Source organism: Heptranchias perlo, chromosome 8, assembly GCF_035084215.1.
Source record: "Heptranchias perlo isolate sHepPer1 chromosome 8, sHepPer1.hap1, whole genome shotgun sequence".
Lineage (NCBI taxonomy): Eukaryota > Metazoa > Chordata > Chondrichthyes > Hexanchiformes > Hexanchidae > Heptranchias > Heptranchias perlo.
The window spans coordinates 13496178-13518270 of NC_090332.1; the positions used below are offsets into that span (position 1 = coordinate 13496178).

Below are 22093 nucleotides of genomic sequence, written 5' to 3' on the forward strand. Positions count from 1 at the left end.
TATTAAAGCCTTCTGTGAACCTGTGTAGAAATCACACAACAGCCTCAATGTTTATTCTATTTCAGTGCTACTTTGAGACCATAACTTTTTATACAAAAATAACAGATGTAGAAAGAATAAGCACAGCGCTATAATTTGATCTTTGATCCCATAATATCTGTTCTGGTGGCATTTAATACTGCACCTCACCTTCTGGCACAGTATGTGGACTTGAAGCAATGCAAGCTAGTTAAGGATCCCCTTGGAATGAGTGACCATAACATGGTTACATTCCATATCCAATTAGAGGGTGAGAAGGTTGGTTCTCAAACAAGCGTACTGAGCTTGAATAAAGGAGACTATGATGGTATGAGGGCGGAATTGATTAAAGTGGACTGGGAAAATAGATTAAAGGGTAAGACGGTACATGAGCAGTGGTGTTTATTTAAGGAGTTATTTTACAACTTTCAAAACAAATATATTCCACTGAGGAAAAAAGGGTGTAAAAGAAATGACAGCCATCCGTGGCTAAGTAAAGAAATTAAGGATAGTATCCGACTAAAAACAAGGACATATATGGTAGCCAAACTTAGTGGGAGGATAGAAGATTGAGAAGTCTTCAAAAGACAGCAAAAAGTAACTAAAGGATTGATTAAGAAAGGGAAGATAGATTATGAAAATAAATTAGCAAAAAATATAAAAACAGATAGCAAGAGTTTCTATTGTTATATAAAAAGAAAAAGGGTGGCTAAGGCAAACGTAGGTCCCTTAGAGGATGAGACCGGGAAATTAATGGTGGGAAACATGGAGATGGCAAAAATGCTGAACAAATATTTTGTTTCAGTCTTTACGGTAGAGGACACTAAGAATATCCCAACACTGGACAAACAGGGAGCTCTGGGGGGGGGGGGGGGGGGGGGGGGGGAGGAGCTAAATACGATCAAAATCACTAAAGAATTGGTACTTAGTAAAATAATGGGACTCAAGGCGGATAAATCCCCAGGACCTGATGGCTTACTTCCTAGGGTCTTGAGGGAAGTGGTAGTGGGGATTGTGGATGCTTTGGTAATAATTTTCCAAAATTCTCTGGACTCGGCAAAGGTCCCGGCAGATTGGAAAACTGCTAATGTAACACCCTTATTTAAAAAGGGTAGTAGGCAGAAGGCTGGAAATTATAGACCAGTTAGTCTAACATCTGTGGTGGGTAAAATTTTGGAATCTATTATTAAGGAGACAGTAGCAGAACATTTGGATAAACATAATTTAATAGGACAAAGACAGCATGGCTTTACGAAGGGGAAGTCATGACTGACAAATTTGCTTGAGTTCTTTGAGGACATAACGTACAGGGTGGATAAAGGGGAACCAGTGGACGTAGTGTATTTAGACTTCCAGAAGGCATTCGACAAGGTGCCACATAAAAGATTATTGCTTAAGATAAAGAATCACTGGATTGGGGGTAATATTCTGGCATGGGTGGAGGATTGGTTATCTGACAGGAAGCAGAGAGTTGGGATAAATGGTACATTCTCAGACTGGCAACCAGTAGCCAGTGGTGTTCCACAGGGGTCAGTGCTGGGTCCCCAACTCTTTACAATCTATATTAATGATTTGGAGGAGGGGACCGAGTGTAACATATCAAAGTTTGCAGATGATACAAAGATGGGAGGGAAAGTAGAGAGTGAGGAGGACATAAAAAACCTACAAGGGGATATAGACAGGCTGGGTGAGTGGGCGGAGATTTGGCAGATGCAATACAATATTGGAAAATGTGAGGTTATGCACTTTGGCAGGAAAAAAGAGAGCAAGTTATTATCTTGATGGCAAGAGACTGGAAAGTACTGGAGTACAAAGGGATCTGGGGGTCCTAGTGCAAGAAAATCAAAAAGTTAGTATGCAGGTGCAGCAGGTGATCAAGAAGGCCAACGGAATGTTGGCTTTTATTGCTCGGGGGATAGAATATAAAAACAGGGAAGTATTGCTGCAGTTATATAGGGTATTGGTGAGACCGCACCTGGAATACTGCATACAGTTTTGGTGTCCATACTTAAGAAAAGACATACTTGCTCTCGAGGCAGTACAAAGAAGGTTCACTCGGTTAATCCCGGGGATGAGGGGGTGGACATATGAGGAGAGGTTGAGTAGATTGGGACTCTACTCATTGGAGTTCAGAAGAATGAGAGGCGATCTTATTGAAACATATAAGATTGTGAAGGGGCTTGATCGGGTGGATGTTCCCAAGGATGGGTGAAACTAGAACTAGGGGGCATAATCTTAGAATAAGGGGCTGCTCTTTCAAAACTGAGATGAGGGGAAACTTCTTCACTCAGAGGGTAGTAGGTCTGTGGAATTTGTTGCCCCAGGAAGCTGTGGAAGCTACATCATTGAATAAATTCAAAGCAGAAATAGACAGTTTCCTAGAAGTAAAGGGAATTAGGGGTTACGGGGAGCGGGCAGGAAACTGGACATGAATTTAGATTTGAGGTTAGGATCAGATCAGCCATGATCTTATTGAATGGCGGAGCAGGCTCGAAGGGCCAATTGGCCTACTCCTGCTCCTATTTCTTATGTTCTTATGTAAGCTAGTACAATGCAATCTACTTCTTCAGGAAAACTGAACAGAGGCAGAATTTTCCTAGGCTGGATCAAAAATGGAGCCTGAAAATAGCATTAGAATGACAAAATTTGCACTAAAATACTTGGCTTGGTTTTCCTGTGAACACAATACCCATTTGTATTTTAATCAATGCATAAAAAATTAGGAAAACTATTTCCCAAACCAAAGGAGATTTCTTAGTGAAACTGATTATATAACTTACAAATGCCCTTGTTTTTCCAATATTTATCCCGTATCTGTTCATTTAATGCAATCTCAATAGTTAAGAGTTTCACCTTAAACACTGCAGTTACATTTTTGCTCATAAAACGGACAAATAGACTGCATTTATCGCCAGCATCTATAACTGCAGCTGAACACCAGCTGTGAAAGAATTTTACTTTTCCATCATTAACTTTGCTGTACAATCAAATTCAAATATTTAAATTATAGTGAATTCAGTCAGAATAATTCAGGCTTAATAATTGTTACACTCAATCAGGGATTCAAACAGGCAAAGCTTCTTTTGTTCATTTCTCGGAGGTTTGGCATCCCGTCAAGATTCAAAATGTTCAGGCAATTGAGTTTTATAAATTCTATTTGACTGGGTATATAAATTTAAATCAAACATTCAGATAAATAGATTTTCAAAATCCCACTGCTGGTCACATTATTATGGGATTCAGCAGCTTTTACACCAGTATCAATGGGTTATCTTCTATATAGAATGCTCCATCATTTAGAAAATTAATCTTGTTTAATAGTTGATTGAGCTATTTGCCATCCAAAGATTCCACTTCATGTGTCAAAATTATTTATTTACTTTAAGATGGACCTATTATAGTATCATTTCATTGACTTAACATTTCATCACTGTTGAAATACAATCTACCATTGAAAATATAACAAAAGCAAAATATTGCAGATGCTGGAAATTTGAAATAAGAACACAAAATGTTGGATGCACTAAGCAGGTCAGGCAGCATCTGTGGAGAAAGAAATACAGTCAATGTTTCTCTCGCCATAGATGCTGCTTGATCTGCTGAATGTTTCCTCCATTTTCTTGAAAATATTATACTTGCTTCACCAAGCAAAGGCAAAACTGAATCAAGTAGTAGCATAGTGCAATCACGACAATACTATAGAATCTTAAAGATTACAGTACGGAAGGAGGCCATTCTATGCAAGAGCAATCCAGCTAGTCCCACTCTCCCGCCCTTTCCCCGTAGTCCTGCAAATTTTTTTCCTTTCAAATACTTATTCTGTTCCCTTTTGAAGGCCATGATTGAATCTGCCTCCACCACCCCCTCGGGCAGTGCATTCCAGATCATAACCACTACAAAAGGTTTTTGGATCAGTCACAACATTCTGGGAGAGGCAGCAAAAGGTAATCAGCTGCATTACTTGTTAGGTAAGTTTCAATTTGGAAGTATAGCTGCTAACTTCTTCAGATAAACTTGAACCAGTGAACTGCACATCGGAACGATGGACCAGGATAGAGCTGTGTCAAGCAAATTCCCACAAAAGGTTTTTCTACAAAATGGCTATTTTTGAGCACTGATTAGATCAGATGTTAAATACTGGAGCATGCTGCAACTTTAAGTGGAAACTTTCAACCATGCCAAATGCTGCACTCTTTGTCCTGAAAGTATGTAGAAAATTAACAATCTAACAACGTGACTCCCAACAGGGGTTCATCATTCTGGGGAATTGAACTCTCCTATTTTATATCCTCTCCTTCTCAAGTTCCTGCTGTGTCATTCATCACCCGCACCCCAGCTAAGAGGCAGGGCAGGCAACCTATTCCCAGACCTTTCAGAGCTACTCGAACCAGTTGTGAAGAAGCATGCACAAGGGAGAGTTCCCTCCCATTTCTTCTCCCTTCCTCCAGAGGAGCACTGAACCATTGACCCTCAACAGAGCAACAAAAGTCAAGAATTCATAGGTGCAAACCTAAGGCCTAACACTCTTATGGCATCATAACTAGAGCAATGTGCTATGTCAGCATTAGGAGAAGTGTAAGTTTCCACTAAGACTGGGAAAAGTTGTCATAAGCTGGAGGTTCTAATCACATCTATTGTTTCACTAGAACATGCTAAAACTTCAAATATGTTTGTGTGTCAGGTGAGTGTGATAAATGATTGCAGAATACATCAGCAGAAATGTCACTTACTTGCTGGATAACATCAGGATACAACATTGGCAGCCTTTCAGCAATGAGTGCTAACCCACCCATGCCAGCAAACACTTGAAGTGGAGACTGGATAGGATTTGTTTCAAGCAAAGACTCATCCAGAGCACTATCTATGCAGTCATCACTTGGTTGCAACACTTCATCTTCAGGACAGCTGGTTAGCCCATCTCCAAGCTCTGCATGAAATAGTGGATATAAATTAGCCTACCAAAGCATGAAAAATATAAAATACTGCCACAGCAAGGAACTGGTATTGAATAGACCCATTAAGAGTTAGATAAGGGAAGTTCACAAACTTGCACTGCAGAAGTTATATAGGTCATGTAAGTGAGCAGGCATTACAGAAATACATTTAAAATACAATTAGAAGTCTGAAAATTTGATCAAAATTCTGAGGCTATTTTGTAGCCTGAAGTTTGATTGGAACACTGTTTTAGATCTAGTTTTTATTATCCAGACAGTTCCTCAGTATGACTCAAACAGACTCCATTCATTAATTAAAAGATGTTAAATTTAAACAAGCAATTTAAAACTCAAGATGGTGAAGTCAAAGAAATCCAAGTTCCAACTATTTTGAGATTTTAAGCTACAAAGTGAAATTTGACATATTTGAGCTTGGGTCAGCTAAACCTATTTCACATTTGTGCGATGTAAGCCATTAATATTGTGCACCACATACACACAATTTTGATTCAACTCTGCCACCATATTTCTTCAAGTATTAAGTCTGATTCTTCAAATTAACACATACTATAGGGAAAATGCACAACTAGGAAAAGCCAAAGAAACCTTTTCAGGATATCACTACCAATTTGCATTTACATAGCACTTCAAAAAGTAGGTGCAAGGAAACAAGATGCTAAACCAGGAAGGGGAGAGATTGGGAGGGGTAACCAACTGTTGGTTGAGAAGGCAGATTTCAAGAAAGTTTTGCAAAAAGGTAGGGATAGAGGTGAAGTAGTTTAGGGAGGGAATTGTAGGAAGCCAGATAAGGAGGCTGAAAGCTCTTCCACCAAAGGTGGGGGTAAAGTGAGGGGGAATTGCACAGAAGACTGGAGTCAGAGGAACTGAGTTTTGGGGATTGGGGGTAGGAGCTATAATGTTGAAGACTGCAACGGCCAGAGGGGTTTATAGATAAGGATTTTAAATTTAAGGCATTGGTGGATGGGAAGCTACTGTAGTGCAATGAGGACAACGGTAACTGTAGAGCAGGATTTACAGCAGTATAGAATGTGCGGCAGAGTTTAGAACAAGTTGGAGTTTATGGAGGATGGGAGGCCAGTGAGTGTCTTGAAATAGTCATGTCTGGAGGTGATAAACACATGAATAAGAATTCCTACAGAGGCAGAGAAACCAGTGGATTTGGGCAGTGTTGCAAAGGTAATCCTGTACCTGCGAATTATTCCACCGAAAGGTAGTATGTCGATTAGGAATAGAAGCCATTGCGGGAAATGCACTGGCTACATTCAGGTAGGTAGGAATAGATACATGTATTAGATCTGAATAATGGAAGAGGAGCACTGGAGGAGCACAAGGTGGTCAACCATGTCAATCAGTGCAGAAAGGTCACAAAGGATGAGGAAAGATAATGCAACAGTCACAGCCATAGAGGATGTCATTCATGACTAGGGCCATGTGTGTAAAAAGGGCATAAACCAGACTGTACGATTTGAACAGCTGCAGCAGAGATGCACACAAACCTGGAAGGTGATGGCGCATTGAAGACTTTAGAGGATAAAGTCTATCATGTCATTCCCAACACATCATCTTCACTCTCCCAATGAAATCATGCCTTCTCCACCCCCACACCCTGCAAAGTAACATCCCATCTTCCGAGATGCCAAAATTGCATAGTCACCAAATGAGACTGATCTCTCAAGCAGTTCATTTAATAGTCTTGCTGAGCCCAACACAACCAGATAGGCCATCCCTCAAGGTTAGGATCTAGACATTGGTAGATATCATTTGGACAAATGATGGACAAATAAGCTGGTGTAGAACCAAACTAATGACAGAAAATGCTACAAATACCAAGTAGAGGAAAGTTTACACCCAAAACATCCTTTCTCTTCTGATACCGATGGACTTATTGTGTATTTCCAGCTTTTCTGTTTGTATTTATAATTTCCAACATTTGTAGTTTTCTTTTTATTTCTTGTGTAAAATTAAGCAAGGGCAACTTTGGATGGGCAATAAATGTCGACCAAGTCAGCGAGGCCCATATCCAGAGAATGGATTTTTAAAAATTCCAGCAGGTTGGTACCAAGATTTCAAAGTGTGTTTATCCATAAAGTCATCTATTGAGTTTGGAACAAAACTACAACTGTCACATGCACTGTAATGGAGCCTCAGATTAGAATCTAATCCACTCTAAAAATGGGTAGGCTGAGTGGTCCTACACATGTGCTCATATTAGAATTTGGGTTACAAATTTTGTGGGTGCCTAAAAGGTATTACATTTAATCACAGATGAGAAATTGCCACAAGCTGAAAACGTTATAACCTGCTAAGCCTCTAATAACTAAAACATTCAGTTTATTTTTACAAAGAGCAATAGATTTTGCTATTCTCTTGTCTGTTTCCCTCTCTCCAACTCAAACTGCATTTTAAAAAACGTGATGCTGTTTGCTTCAGGGTAGACTAAATGCTGAGAAAGAAAAAGCAGCAAAAAGAAAATGCTGCAGAGACAGCCAGTAATTCAAGTCTGCTTGTAGTCCCCCTTCATACTGGACCAAACAGATAGCTGCAGTCTTCAGCCTTAAGTTTTGCTGCAATCCTGGGTCATATGAAGTTTATTTCTTGGAATAACTCCATTGGATACTACTTCAGCAACCCTTGTCGTCTAATTATCAGAAGGGGTGGGGGGGAGGCATGCAAGAGACAGGAGAGGACCTAAACTACCTCTGTGGTGTACTGTGACCCTACATACTTATTATATCCTGAATATGGTCAGGAATGAGGACATCATTATTCCATTGACAGACCCACCTGTCATATCCAAGTCACTGCCATCTCTGATACTGCAGCTCCGTTGTTTGCACAACTGCTATAACAACAGTTTAATGTCCCTGACAGATAACACTGCACACTATTTCATACCTGCCCTACCCTTATGTAAAGCAGTCCCAGTATACCAGATGGGTGTCTACTACTGATTGGATTACTTTTAAGATACAGCTTATACACTGCAAACTCTAAAATTTGGACTTCTTAATGGGGAAAAAAGGATACCTTTGCTGTGAGAATTTGCACATTCTGGCTCCAACTTGGCAGCCTACCAGGATTCTGCATTTGGATTTCCAAATGCAAGTCTGCCTTTCTCAACTCTGAATAAATTGGTCGTCACCAGAGTTGGTTTGGTTGAGAACTATTCTACTTTGTCTTGGATTCAAGTAACCATGAGAACTTTCTCTGTTGGCTATGCAGGCGTCAGATTTTCTACGGCATGTGAAACAAAATGCATAAAAGGCTGCTAATTTTGTGAATGCTGCACCTTCTAAACCTACATCTGTTTTTGTACAGGATGTGCAAAAGGAAACTGCGAAATATACTGCTTTTGTACACCTCATAATTAATACTAAATCTTTACATTTCTGGCTTTGGTGGGCTTCACGCATGGGAAAAAAAAATTGAGTCAGTGCAAAATTTAAGCTGCCTCTGCTCAATCTTTCCACGCAGCAACTTGACAGAGACTAAATAATAAGGAGTGCGCAGAAGAGGAGGGCGGCGCAAGGGCGCGGAGGAGGAGGGGAGGGCGAGAAGCAAATAATCTGAATAATTTGCAGAGCTAACCAATTGCTTCTGGTTATGCTCCATAGATAAAATGGTATATTATGCAAAAGGTACAAAAAATTAAGTCATCTGTCTATAAAATACACAAAGCCTCTTTTTCCTTTAAAATACAGCTGCAGACAATAGCTGTCAGTACAGGAGGGTAGCTGATGATTTTGGAAAGTTAATTTGCTTCTTGGCAGGGGCTGGGAACAGAATACAGGGGAGTGAGAGGGGGAGTGGAATCAAAGTCCCAGTCTCAACTGTGTGGAATGGAGTGCACTGTTTTGTTCAGTGTGGCACGACTGTGGTATAAGCTGTTCTTCATCCAGAATTAGTTACTATTCTTCCAATAAACAGCAATGCTACTAAAGTGATTAAACTTTTCCACATGCTCTGGAGACCTCAAATTTCTTAAACTGCACAATCACACCAAACTGCAATACATCCGATGCCAAAAACTGTATGCAGTAAGTGAAACTAACCAGCTGTACAGAGATATTAAATACAAATTTGTAAAATTACTGATTATTGCACATTAAAAAAAAATCTGTAAAGAATTTAAACCAGGCTTGGACTACCGCCATGGCTTTACTGATCTAAACTGAACTGAAACTCTACATTTGTGCAAATCCATGTCCATAAGGAGATAGATTGTAAACCAATGTCAAATTATAGAACAGAAGGACATGCCGATACTAGATCTTAAAGTGTGCGACCTACTTTAATCCCATTTCCCTGTTCTTTACCCATATCTTCAGATTCTTCTTTTTCTTATCCAATTGCCTCTGTGAATTTTTAAAACTAATTTTCCCTATTGTTCCAGTGATCATCTTACATTTATGTCCCCCTTTGTATCGATACCACAACCAGTTGATATGTTTCACGAAGCTTTCATAATTTAAAAACTTCTACTAGAATTCCTTTTAACCTTCTCTATTGCAGTGAAAAAACCCCACTATTTTGAGCCCTTTCTTCCCAACTATAACATCCTTTCCTGATACTATAGTGAATCATCGTCTTACCCTTTCCACAGCTAATATCCTTCCCTTTAATGGGTGCCTAAAACTGCACACAATACTCCAACTGTAGCCGAATCAATGTCTTGCACAAATTCATCACTTCCTACCCTTTGTATTCAATTCCGCTACGTAGAAAATCCAGAACTCCAATTGTCTTTTTATAGCCTTTTCTAATTACACTCCCAAGTTAAAAGATCCACATATTTACAACCTAGGAGTTGGTCTCTCTCTTCCTCCATTAATAATATTCTTTCTTTCACTGTTCTTTTCCTCAAAATGTACTATTTCACATTTCTCTGTATTGAACTGCATCTGCACTCTACTAACCTATGTTCTCCTAGTTTGTTCCTGATGTTTAAAGCACACATTAAAATGCAACATATTATAGAATATTCCAAAGAAATGACAATGCACTTGCATTTATATTGCACCTTTAGCACAGAATGCATCCCAAGGCACTTCACAGAGGAGAAATGGACAGAGAGCAGTAGTAAAAGATTTAAGAGAGATAAAGCATGATTGAAAAGTTGAGAGAAGATTTTCAAAAGGAGGGAAGGGACAACAACACCAACTTGCATTTATATAACACCTTTAATGTAGGAAAACTTCCCAAGACACTTTATCAGGGGCGTAAGACAACAATAATTGACACCGAGCCAAAGGAGGAGATATTAGGTCAGGTGACTAAAAGCTTGGTCAAAGAGGCAAGTTTTAAGGTGGTTCTTAAAAGGAGGTGGAGACAGGAAGGGAATTCCAGAGCTTAGGGTGTAAAAGGCTGAAGGCACCGTTGCAGCATAACGAGCGGGTTTAGGGGCATTGTTCCAGAGTATATGGCCAAGGTAATTGAAGATTCAACCACCAACGGAGGATTGGGTGGAGAAAAGATTGCACAGGTTGCCAGAGTCATAGAACCAAAGAGAACTGGGATTTTTAAATGGAGGATGAAGATTTGAAATGTTGGGGATCGGGAGCCAATGGAAGTCAGCAAGCCTGAGAGCGATGGGTGAGTGGGACAGAATGTGGACAGAAGCATTTTTCATGGTCAAGCTCCACCTGATGAGCTCAGAGCTCAGGAAGTCAGCAGGGAGGGTACTGGAAGAGTCTGGAGCTGTGTTTCAGTGGTAGTTGAAGTGAGGCAGGTGCTGTGGAAGTGAGCATTCTTGTTGATGGATTGGATATGGGGTTTGAAACTCAGCTGGTAGGTTGAAATGGATCCCAAATCCGTCCTGAAAATGGGATTCTGCAAAGGACAGAATCTGCACTTGCTGTAAATGGAACTTTCCTAAATTTGCATCCTTGTGATTGACAGCTGTGGGGCAGACTTCCATGTACACCAGCTGTGGAAGTTTTACCATCTTGAGCTCATCTTTCATGATGGAAGGGGTGATGGGCCAGCCAAAATCCCCATCCCTATGCTTTTTGGGAATCCAAGAATTAAAACCACGATTTCCTGGGCTAACGACACTTTCTGCAGCCTCTATAAACACCAACTTCTGCACTTCACCGAAGTTGGTATTTCTCAAGAACCTCACTCTGCTAAATTCTGGAGGAGATGGAGAAGTGAAAAACCCTCCTAAATTCTCTTGCACATGCACCAAGTGAGACAAAAAAGTGTCCCCATTGGACCTTCTGCCAGTACTGGGGCTGACATTGACTGAGTCACCAGTGGGGGCAGCAAACAAAGTGGAGAAGGAGGCTTTATTGCTGTGCAAAGACACTGCAGGAATGTAAGAGCAGGTGGTCAATGAAAGAGAGAAAACAAATATACCTTTGTCCGTGCGAAGACGCTTAAATGAGTCCGTTTTCGACAATCCTTGGTCACAGATTACTTTAGAACCTAGCTTGACAGTTAAATCTATCGACCGGTAGCCTTGAGGGAGTTTGCGGTCATACAACAGAGTCAACAGCTGGGCTAGTGTCACCTCTGCTGGCAGTGGTTGACCTAGGAAACAACATCATGGTTATTTTGAGACATCTAATTAATTATTAAATGGATTATATTCTTTGAATGTTAGAATACAAAGACATATGGTTCTGTCAACACATTACAACTCCCAAGGAGGAACTTGGAAAAGGGGGGGGGGGGGAATCCATTTGTCGTGGTCCATGTTGGGACCAATGACATACGGAAGAAAAGGAAGGAGGTCCTGCTAAAAGAATATCAGATGTTAGGAACTAAATTAAAAACAGGACCTCAAGGGTGGTAATCTTGGGATTACTACCCGAGCCATGTGCTAATTGACATAGGGATAGACAGATCAGGAAGGTGACTGTGTAGCTGAAAGACCTGGTGTGGGAAGGAGGGGTTCCATTTCATGGGGCACTGGCACCAGTACTAGGATGGGGAGGAGCTATACTGCTGGGACAGGCTCCACCTGAACCGGAATGGGACCAGTGTCCTAGCAGAAAGAATAGGGCTGTGGATCGGACTTTAAACAAGTAAGAGGGTGGGAGGGATCCGGTGAAAATAACAAGTCTGAAGATTAAAGAAATGGGAGATGAGAGTAAAGGTCAGACCAAGGTAATGACTAAGGATAATAGACAACCGAGGAATAAATACACAGCTATAGAACATAAGTACAAAATGACTTAAAAATAAAGTGAGGGGAACAATTATTAAAGCTTATTTACCCAAAGAATGGCAAGAATGTGGAACGCGCTAGCACAAAGAGTAGTTGAGGCAAATCGCATAGATGCATTTAAGGGGAAGCTAAATAAGCACACGAGGGAGAAAGGAATAGAAAGATATGGTCATAGGGTTAGATAAAGTAGGGTGGGAGAAGGCTTGTGTGAAGCAAAAACACCGGCATTGATCAGTTGGGTTGAATGGCCTGTTTCTGTGCTGCAGACTCGATGTAAAAACAAATTAAATTGCCTGCAAAGCAATGTGCACAGCATCCGAAGCAAAACATAGGAACTGGAGGTAATAATTGGTAGCGAGGAACCAGATGTAGTAGGAATAACTGAGACGTGGTTACATAAAGAACAGGACTAGCAGTTAAATATTGCAGGATGTAACGTATTTAGAAAGGATAGGGAAGGAAGGTGGTGGGAGTCGGGGGGGATAGCTGTACTAATTAGGGACAATATAATAGCAATAGGAAAAAAAGGACATAAGTAATATTTAGAAACAGAAGCCATATGGATTGAGACAAAGAATAAGGAGGGATCGATCACGTTAATTAGGTATATTCGACAGATCACCTAAAAGTGGAAGGGAAGTAGAGGAAGAAATATATAGATAAATTCATGAAATGAGTAAAAAACATCGAATAATAACCATGAGAGATTTCAACGACCCCAAATAAACTGGCAAGAGGTAGGGAATGGGAAATGGAGTTTTTTTTTTAAAAAGTGTGTACATGACTCCTTTCTTACCCAGTATGTGAGAAGCCCAACAAAAGGGGAATCACTACTGGATCTAGTAATGGGAAATGAACCAGAACAGATAGAGAAGTAAGCGTTGGGGAATATCTAGGCAATAGCGATAACATAATAAGATTTAAAATAATGATCGAGAAAGACATAAGTAAGACAAAAGACCAAAGTAATAGATTGGGGAAAAAGTTAACTTTGAGGGGATGAGAATGGAACTAGGGACAGTAAAGTGGGAAAAAAAAGATAGACAAAAAGATAGGACAGCACTGGAAATACTTAAAATGGTAATAGAGTTCAAGAGAAATATATTCCTCTTAAAAAAAAATCTAGTGAATAACGAAACACTATGGGTGAATAAAGAGATAAGGGTAAAATTGAAACTGAAAAAAAAGGCATACTCTAAGTACACAGACAATGAAGGAGAGGATGACAAAAGGGAATATGAAGAGGTTTGGAAAAAAGTCAAAATACAATTAGGAAAGCAAAAAGGAACTACAAAACTAAATCAAAGAATATAAAAAGAATTAGCAAAGTATTCTAGACACAAATAACAAAAGAAAAATATCAGGATACAGACAGGGTTACTGAGGGATGCACAAGATAAACTCACAGGTAATGACAGAGAAATGGCAGAGATATTGAGTAGCTACTTTGTCTCAATATTTATCAGGGAGACTAACAAGGTGGGCATGACATTAGAAGAGGAGAACAAAAAAGATATAAAAGCATTTAAGATAGAAAGGGGGAGATAATTGATAAACTAATCAAACTTAGAGAGAATAAAACCCCTGGTCCGGATAGATTGCATCCGCGATTAAAAGAAGTTAGGGAAGAAATAACAGAGGCACTATTACAGATATATAAAAATTCATTAGAAAAGGGAATTGGGCCAGAGGACTGGCGGACAGCTAATGTTAATCCTATATTTAAAAAAAGGAGGTAGAACAATTCCGGGGAACTATAAACCAGTTAGGCTAACGTCGATGGTAGGAAAGATAATTGAATCATTATTCAAAGATGTAATAGAAAAGCATATAGAAAACTAAAATATAATAAAGAATAGTCAGCACGGATTTCAGAAGGGAAAGTCATGCTTGACCAACCTTATTGAATTCTTTGAAGAAGTAACAGAAAGAGTAGACAAGGGTAATGCAGTAGATGTAATATATTTGGATTTTCAAAAGGCCTTCGATAAGGTACCGCAATGTAGACTCATGACTAAGGTCAGAGCATGTGAAGTCAGGGGACAGGTAGCAGAATGGATAGCAAGCAGGCTACAAAACAGAAAAAGAGAGGAGTTAAGGGTAGCTACTCAGACTGGCAAAAAAGTGGGAAGTGGTGTTCCACAGGGATCTGTGCTGGGACCACTGTTGTTCACAATTTACATTAGCGATTTGGACGGGAATTGAAAGTACAATTTCAAAATTTTGCGGATGACACCAAATTGGGGGGTGCAGTTAATACAAAATGAAGACTGCATCCAAATACAAGATTAAAGTTACAGAATGGGCGTGTAATTGGCAAATTAATTTCAATATTAAGTGTGAGGTGGTGCAATTTTGGTAGGAAGAATAAGGAGGCCACATACTGCTTGGATATTAAGAGTCTAAATGGGGTACAGGAGCAAAAGGACCTTGGGGTATAGATACACAAATCACTAAAAGTAGCGAGGCAGGTTAATAAGGCCGTACAAAAGGCAAACCAAGCACTGAGGTTCATTTCTAGAGGGAAAGATTTGAAAAAACAGAGAAATGATGTTAAACTTGTACAGAACCTTGGTTAGACTGCCCTTGGGAGTACTGTGCACAGTTCTGGTCGCCATATTATACAACAGATATAGAGGCATTGGATAAGGTGCAAAAAAGATTCACAAGGATGAAAGCAGAACTGAGAGGATATACTTATCAGGAAAGGCTGAACAGGCTGGGGCTCTTTTCTCTAGAAAAGGAGGCTGAGGAGTGACCGAATAGAGGTCTTTAAGATAATAAGAGGGTTTGATAGGGCAGGCGTAGGGAAAATGTTTCCACTTGTGTGGGAATCCAAAACTGGAGGCCATAAATATAAGATAGTCACTAATAAATCCAATAGGGAATTCAGGAGAAATCTTTATCCAGAGTGGTACGAACATGGAACACTACCACAAGTAGTTGAGGCAAATAGCAGATACATTAAGGGGAAGCTGGATAACCACACGAGGGAGAAAGGAATAGAACGGTATGCTGATAGGGTTTGATGAAATAGGGAGGGAGGAGGCTCATGTGGAGCATAAACCCAGTCATAGAATGGTTACAGCACAGAAGGAGGCCATTCGGCCCGTCAAGCCCAAGCCGGCTCTCTGCAAGAGCAATCCAGCTAGTCCCACTTCCATGCCCTTCCCCCGTAGCCCTGTCATTTTTTTCCCCTTCAAGTACTTATCCAATTCCCTTTTGAAAGCCACGATTGAATCTGTGTCCACCACTCTCTCGCTGCGTCATAGATCAGTTGGGCCAAATGGCCTGCTACTGTGCTGTAGACTCAGTGTAAACCAGAAGATCATACATCTTGTACCAAGTGAATATACAATATGCTTACTAGTCTATCAGGACAGAATAAATATTTTAAAAAGCCACCTGAACGGGCAGGTACAGTCTCACTTTAATGGCGCATTTGAAGGACGGCACTTCAGACAATGCAGCTCTCTCAATAATGCATTAAAGCGTTAATCGTGCTCACATCCTGGTGTGTGCCTCAAACTCAACATTTTGATGCAAGCTCAAACTAAATGGGTATGGTAGTATAGTGGTCACTGGATTAGGAATCCAGAGGCCTGGACTAATAATCCAGAGAAAAAGGTTTAAATCCCACCATGGCAATATGAGACTTTGAATTCAGTTTTTAAAAATCTGGGAAATAAAAACCTGGTATCGGTTAGTGACCATGAAGCTGTTGGCTTGTTGTAAAAACCCAACTGGTTGACTAATGTCCTTTAGGGAAGGAAATCTGACCATCCTCAAACGGTCTGGCCTATTTGTGACACTAGTTCCACATCAATGTGGTTGACTCTCAACTGCCTTCTGAAATGGCCGAGCATGCCACTCAGCTATATCAAAACTGCTGCAAATAACAAGAATAAAACGAGACTGACCAGTCAGCTGCGATATAGGCATCGAATCAGGACATGACTGAGGCACACCTAGCCCAGTTGACCCTGCAACATCCTAACATCTAGGGACTGGTGCCAAAGTTGGGAGAGCTGTCCCACAGACTAGTCAAGCAACAGCCTGACATAGGTATGATTTTGTGAATATGCCTATCAGCCAATGTCCCAAATTCCTCCATCACCATCTCGGGGCATAGCCAGTTCCACCGGCATAGTGGGGGGGGAAACGTAGGGACTTTCTGGATGGTCAAGAGATGGGTCAAATGACCTTCCACATCTATAAGTAGCTTGTGATAAAAGCTTTGACAGTGCAGGTTGTAATTTATAGTAAACTATTACCATTTTGAGTATTAATTGACTAGTAGCATTTACTCACCTGGTAAAAGTTTGTGGTACAAATGGAACACAGGGACACTAATTGTTTTGTTAGCAGATTCTGTTGCTGATGAAGCAGTTGCCAACTTATCCGTCATCACTCTCCCTCTTCTAGATGGTGGTCGTGGGGGCGTAGATGAAACGGCTCTCTTCGACTGGGACTTCAGTCCTGATAAAGTATGACACAGTGTAAGTCCAGTGACAAACACTCAAAATAAAATATCCTTCACTTAGTTTTAAAGGCAAATAGCTTGACAGACAGCAGACATGTGGACACTTTCAGCACAAGAAGGAACCCCAATGTCCGACGACAGGATGATATTAGTGAAGTGTGGCTCAAATCTACTAAAAAGTTACAACGTTAATGAGCTGGCAAGTTAATATTTATGAGCACACAGAAAAGCAGTTACTCAGAAAGCAGCATAAGCCTCGCCAGTCTCTCTTCCACAGAAGGATTTTTAAAAATATTAAAAAGCTTTACTGCAATGCCCAGATGATGATCTGATCGGTTTAGACAATGCCTTTAATGGAGCCATTCAAGGATACCTCCTTTCTAGCAGAGTCACAGAGCAACCAACCAGACAGGAGACACAAATTAGTGGCATCTATAGAGATGAGAAATTGAAGTTTTTAAAAAAAAAAATCAGACTATTGTTTGAGACATTATACCTCCCAATTTAAAATGAGGGAATACTTTTGAACAAAAAATGCTCCCTTTGACTTTCACTCTCTAATTTTAGCAACACAGTTGTAATCTATGAACACAATTTATTATGGGATTCACATAAGTAGCGAGAAACCATTTTTAGCCAGCCATCACTATGTTAGCATGTTGTTACTGGAATACATTCAGGTGAGCAAGGTTACTTCTGGAAGCTTAATTCAGATCCGGCTTTTATATCTTAATAACACGCGATGTTGCACAGCAAAAAAAACCCTGGTAAATTCAAGTATGTAAATAGAAAAGTATGAACTGGCTTTGAACGTCTTGAAAACTTTTTATGTGAAGCACATCCAGGAATTTCAACCCAGATCCTAGTGGGCATGACTATGCAGGACAAAACTATCCATATGGCAGAAATTAATACTTTCAATCAGAAGTCACCAGAATGGCTGGTGTGGAAAATGGAAGGCGGCGAGGGAGAATGCCACACTGATGCAGAAAGGATCAGAGATTGATGTTCAGGCAAATTGTTCCAGCAGAGTACAGGGAATTACACTCCACGCCTGGCCGTGGTACACTTGATAGACACTGGGTGCCTGAAATGGTGAAATGTTCCATTACCCAGCATCCACATCCCTTGTCTTGATAAGAACAAGATTTTCACAGGTGGAAGGGGTAGGAAGACAAATAATGTGACCAGGTGACTTGTGAGACACTGAAGTCACCCACACATCTCCAGACAATACTGGATATCAGCAAGGTGATTCACTGCACCAAATGTTCTGCACCTGCAAATGAAACTCAAAAGTCTAAAAGGAACAATCTCAGATCATACAAGAATCAATCCAGAAAAGATGTGTAGGATAATTGAATTAGTCAACCTGGCTATTTTATTCTCCTACTTCTCTCTCCTCCCATGACAAAACTGGGATCTACAAATCTCATTGTATTTGAAGAACAGCACAAATGTAAATTAGATCACATTGATATAATGCAGATAACCTATGTTCTAACAGCACCGTCCACCACGGTTCAAATTAATTTGAAACATCGCCCACTGCATTCTATTTGGGCAGCCTAAAATAATCTTCCATCAGAACAAAAGGTTATAGAAATAGAATGTATTTGTTCTGCCACAATGCAAATAATTCACAATGCATCAGAAATTAGCTTGATTATTCTGCATTCTGAAATTAATTAAAAAGCAACTGAATCTTTTTCTGTATGATTACCTGAAGAGACTGCCATTAGCTGGAGGGAGTTTAGATTATAAAACAATGAAGCAGCATATACAGAACTGGGTGAGCACCGATGTATCACAAACATTAATTACCTGAGGCAACAACAACACTGTAGTTGTCTTGGAAGCCATTATCATTCTTCAACTTGTCTTTCTCCTCTTGGTTCCTTTTCTCCTTTTCTTCTTTTTGCTCACTGATTAATTTTGCAGTGATACTTGGTGTATCTAACATGTGCAAAAATACATAGCATGTGTCAAGGGCGTAAACTCCAAACATAACTTTAAAATAATCCTCCCTTCAGGTTCCTGATAAAAATGGCAAATAACTCCCCCCACCTCACTCCCTTGAGTTTGACATCGCTGAAATAGATCCATGTTTTACCTATCCAAGGAACAGCTTATTAGAAAACCATGGATTCTCTGCCAATCATCACTGTTATAAACTAATAGAAAACAAGATGCATTTTGTACTTTTCTCTCCTAATAACCAGAGTTACATGAGCTACTGAACTATGCATAATATTTTGTATGCAGACACACCCTTTCAATACAATCAATCTTTATTTATTAACCATCCTTGACTCTTGTTGAGGCACAAGGCCGGTGCGTCATTATAGCAACCGTTTATGCACCAGTTTAGTACTCACTTTACATAGCTACTCTCATATTTTGAAGGAAACAGCAAGGTGCAAAGAACAGTTTATTTATTCAAGGTCCTGTGAGAAGGGTAATTTATCAGAGAAACACTAGCTATTAACAAACTGTACACAACATTTGCTGAGTGTCTCAGTACCTACTGCTAAAATTTGTAACACTAACTATACAGAGACTGACCTTGATGGTTGAATCATATTTTCCATTAAATGTCAATTAGACATGGATTCTTTTGCAATTCTGTGCCACAACTTTAGGAAACAATGAACACCACCAAAAATGCTAATTTAACACTTCAACTTTAAAATGAAAAGTGCTTAAAGGTTTAGATCGACCACGGTTTTTGTCATATCTGCCAGCCTGTGAAATTCAAAGTTTTCAAATAGTATCTTATAGCTAGATCAGGGTCAAGCAATATTTTCTATTTTTTTAGAAAAGCATTGAAACCCAGTTTGCAGCAATATACCAAATGACAATTAACAACCCAATTGCTCTCATCTATGGCTGATTGCCACTGACCTACTATAGCTTTAAATGCCAGTTGAATATCACATCTCTATTTAGAATATTCAGTTTTCTCCTTAACCTTAAAGTATGCAATCCATCACAGGGAAACGTGCACAGAACTGAAAGAATAATCCTCAATTTTCTACACCATGTATGAAAGATATCGAGTTGGTACTTCCTGAACAAATCATTCCATTATAATCTTGTAAGCTGTCCACTATTTTAACTGCAGAAAAATGTCTACATTAATGCTAAAGCTCTCCATCAATATTAGAAACTTAAATGCCGCTGACGATTATGCATGAATTCATATCATGGTACTTCAAGGTTTTTGTAACACGAATGTACAGAAAATCAATTAAAATTCTGACTGAAAAGATTTCCAATAAATTTTACTTTTCAAAAGGGCAGATTCAATACATCAAAGTCACAGTTTTTGCATGAACACCATTAAATCTGTGCAGAAAAGATTAAACGATGAAAAATGTACAAGATTATGTTTCAATACAAGGTTTGCAAATCTACCTGATACACGGTCCAAAACTTCTGCTAATGTGGTTGAAATTGGCAAATGAAGGGTGCGATATTTATGTCCAGCTCCATACATGGGATGTTGGATCACATGGCTAGTAGCATTAATTCTGCCTTTATACAGCTAAAAGGAAAAAATTGTAGTAGAAGGATAAACAACAATGATTTAATTACCACATTTTAATTGAAGAACTAAGGACACAAGTAGCTCATCACAAAATATCGCACTAAGAGGATACGTAGAAATACATAAAAGTGACAACACGGACATTGGCCATTCGGCCCAACTTGTCCATGTCGGTAATTATCCTCTATGCAAGCAAATAGTTCTAAACATATTTACCCACCCTGTTCCCATTTCTCAACCTCTTTCTTTATCCATCTATCCAATCTAATCTTGAATGTTGACAGTTTCCTCAACCACTAACCCTGGAAGTGAATTCCACATCCTCACAACTATGTGAAGAAGTTTCTCCTGCTCTCTGTTCTAAATCTCTTACATTTAATCTTGTGCCTATGGCCTCTCATTCTCGATCCCCTAACTACCAGAAACAGTCCACTGATATCTACGCAGTACTATCCTTTCATTATTTTAAACACTTATCGTCCTGTAATCTGCATTGTTCTATCAAAAAAGACCCAATTTTGTATGTTTTCATGTAAGTTACAAGGCTGTAAAATGAAGGGCTCTTATAGTTTGTAACTTAGAGCCTCAGGAATAATTACAATTACTTTTTTCTTGTTAACCTCTTGTTTTCAGGTGCACCTGTGCATTTCCAACATGTGTGTTTTTTATTGAAGAGTACAGTGTGCTGACTGAACTCTGTCACTGACCCAGAGGTCCGGAATCAAGGTCAGAATATTATGGCTAACATGAAGCTGAAGGTGAAATGTAACCATTTGTTAGAAAATCACATGCTCAAAAGGAAAAGAACTGTAGAAAGCATCAATTCCTGTTTCATGAATTCCAAACTTTTCCATTACATGTCAATTTTTACTCCCATCAATAAACAGGAACGTGACACTTTTATCCTCATTTCTGTTGCACCTTTAAACAAAGGACAATGAAACATTGGAGTTTTAGTAATAAAAAGAAAAAAAGGTTCGACACTCTTTTAAAGGCCTAAAGCTTAAAAACAACCAAATGAGTTTAGTCATTTCCAAGATGTCATCAATCATAATATTTAAATAGGAATTAAACATAAAGGTATTAAAAAGGGCACAGGGAAAGAATTAGGGAGGGAAAAAGGACAATAATCCAGTAGAGGGCGCTGACACTGACACAATGGCAAATGGCCTCCTTTCTGTGCTGAAATTTATGATTCTTACAAAAGATTGTATTTGCCTACATTTAGCATTTATAATTTGAAGGTTTTTTGCACAAAGAAATTTTGAATTATACAAGTTGAATTAAGCAAAAGAAATCAAGTAGGAATTTAATGTTAAAAATTGAATAATTAGATCATCTGAATCAAGCAACTTTGAAATTAAGGTTAGCAGCTGATACCAGAACTTCATAGCATTTCTCAGCAAATCAATTTAACAATGTGACTGTGTGCAAGTAAAGCAAAAAGGTATATCAATCGTATGACACCTGTATCTTGTATTCAATTTGCTTGTAACATTGAACGCAAAGTCTAAGGAAGCCATCTAGTGGATACAGCACTACACTGTAAACCAGGAAACAGATTCAGTTTCAAGATTCAGTTTCATTCACCTATAATGACTGCTGGTTTAAGGAAACTGAAGACAACAAATTCAACTTTTATTACACAAGATTCTTGAGATTTTTTACTAATGTTTTAGGAATCGTGTTATGCAATTACATTAATTTTTTCATGAAAACAGTAAGCCACTGGCCTCACCTATAATATGCAAGAGAACTGATTTTCCTATAATTAAGAGCACTGGTTTACAACAAGTAAATAAATTAAATTCTGTTTTTATTTCATGGGATTCCATGTTTTTTTTTTAAATGAACTGTGTGAAAGAAAAAACATTTATGTGCTCAGTGCAAGTTAGCCATCATTTTTAATTGTGCAA

General features: G+C 39.2%; 1 protein-coding gene across 1 annotated transcript in view; it reads right to left on the minus strand.

The window, feature by feature from the left end:
- The window catches only part of birc6 (baculoviral IAP repeat containing 6), a 199698-nt gene that overhangs the window by 62768 nt on the left and 114837 nt on the right, over nucleotides 1–22093 (minus strand). The window contains exons 57-61 of the mRNA XM_067988688.1: nucleotides 20045–20174; nucleotides 18452–18583; nucleotides 16456–16623; nucleotides 11331–11504; nucleotides 4749–4945 (exon numbers count right to left, since the gene is read on the minus strand). Of these exons, the coding sequence (XP_067844789.1) occupies nucleotides 4749–4945; nucleotides 11331–11504; nucleotides 16456–16623; nucleotides 18452–18583; nucleotides 20045–20174 (801 nt within the window). The remainder of the gene's footprint in view (nucleotides 1–4748; nucleotides 4946–11330; nucleotides 11505–16455; nucleotides 16624–18451; nucleotides 18584–20044; nucleotides 20175–22093) is intronic.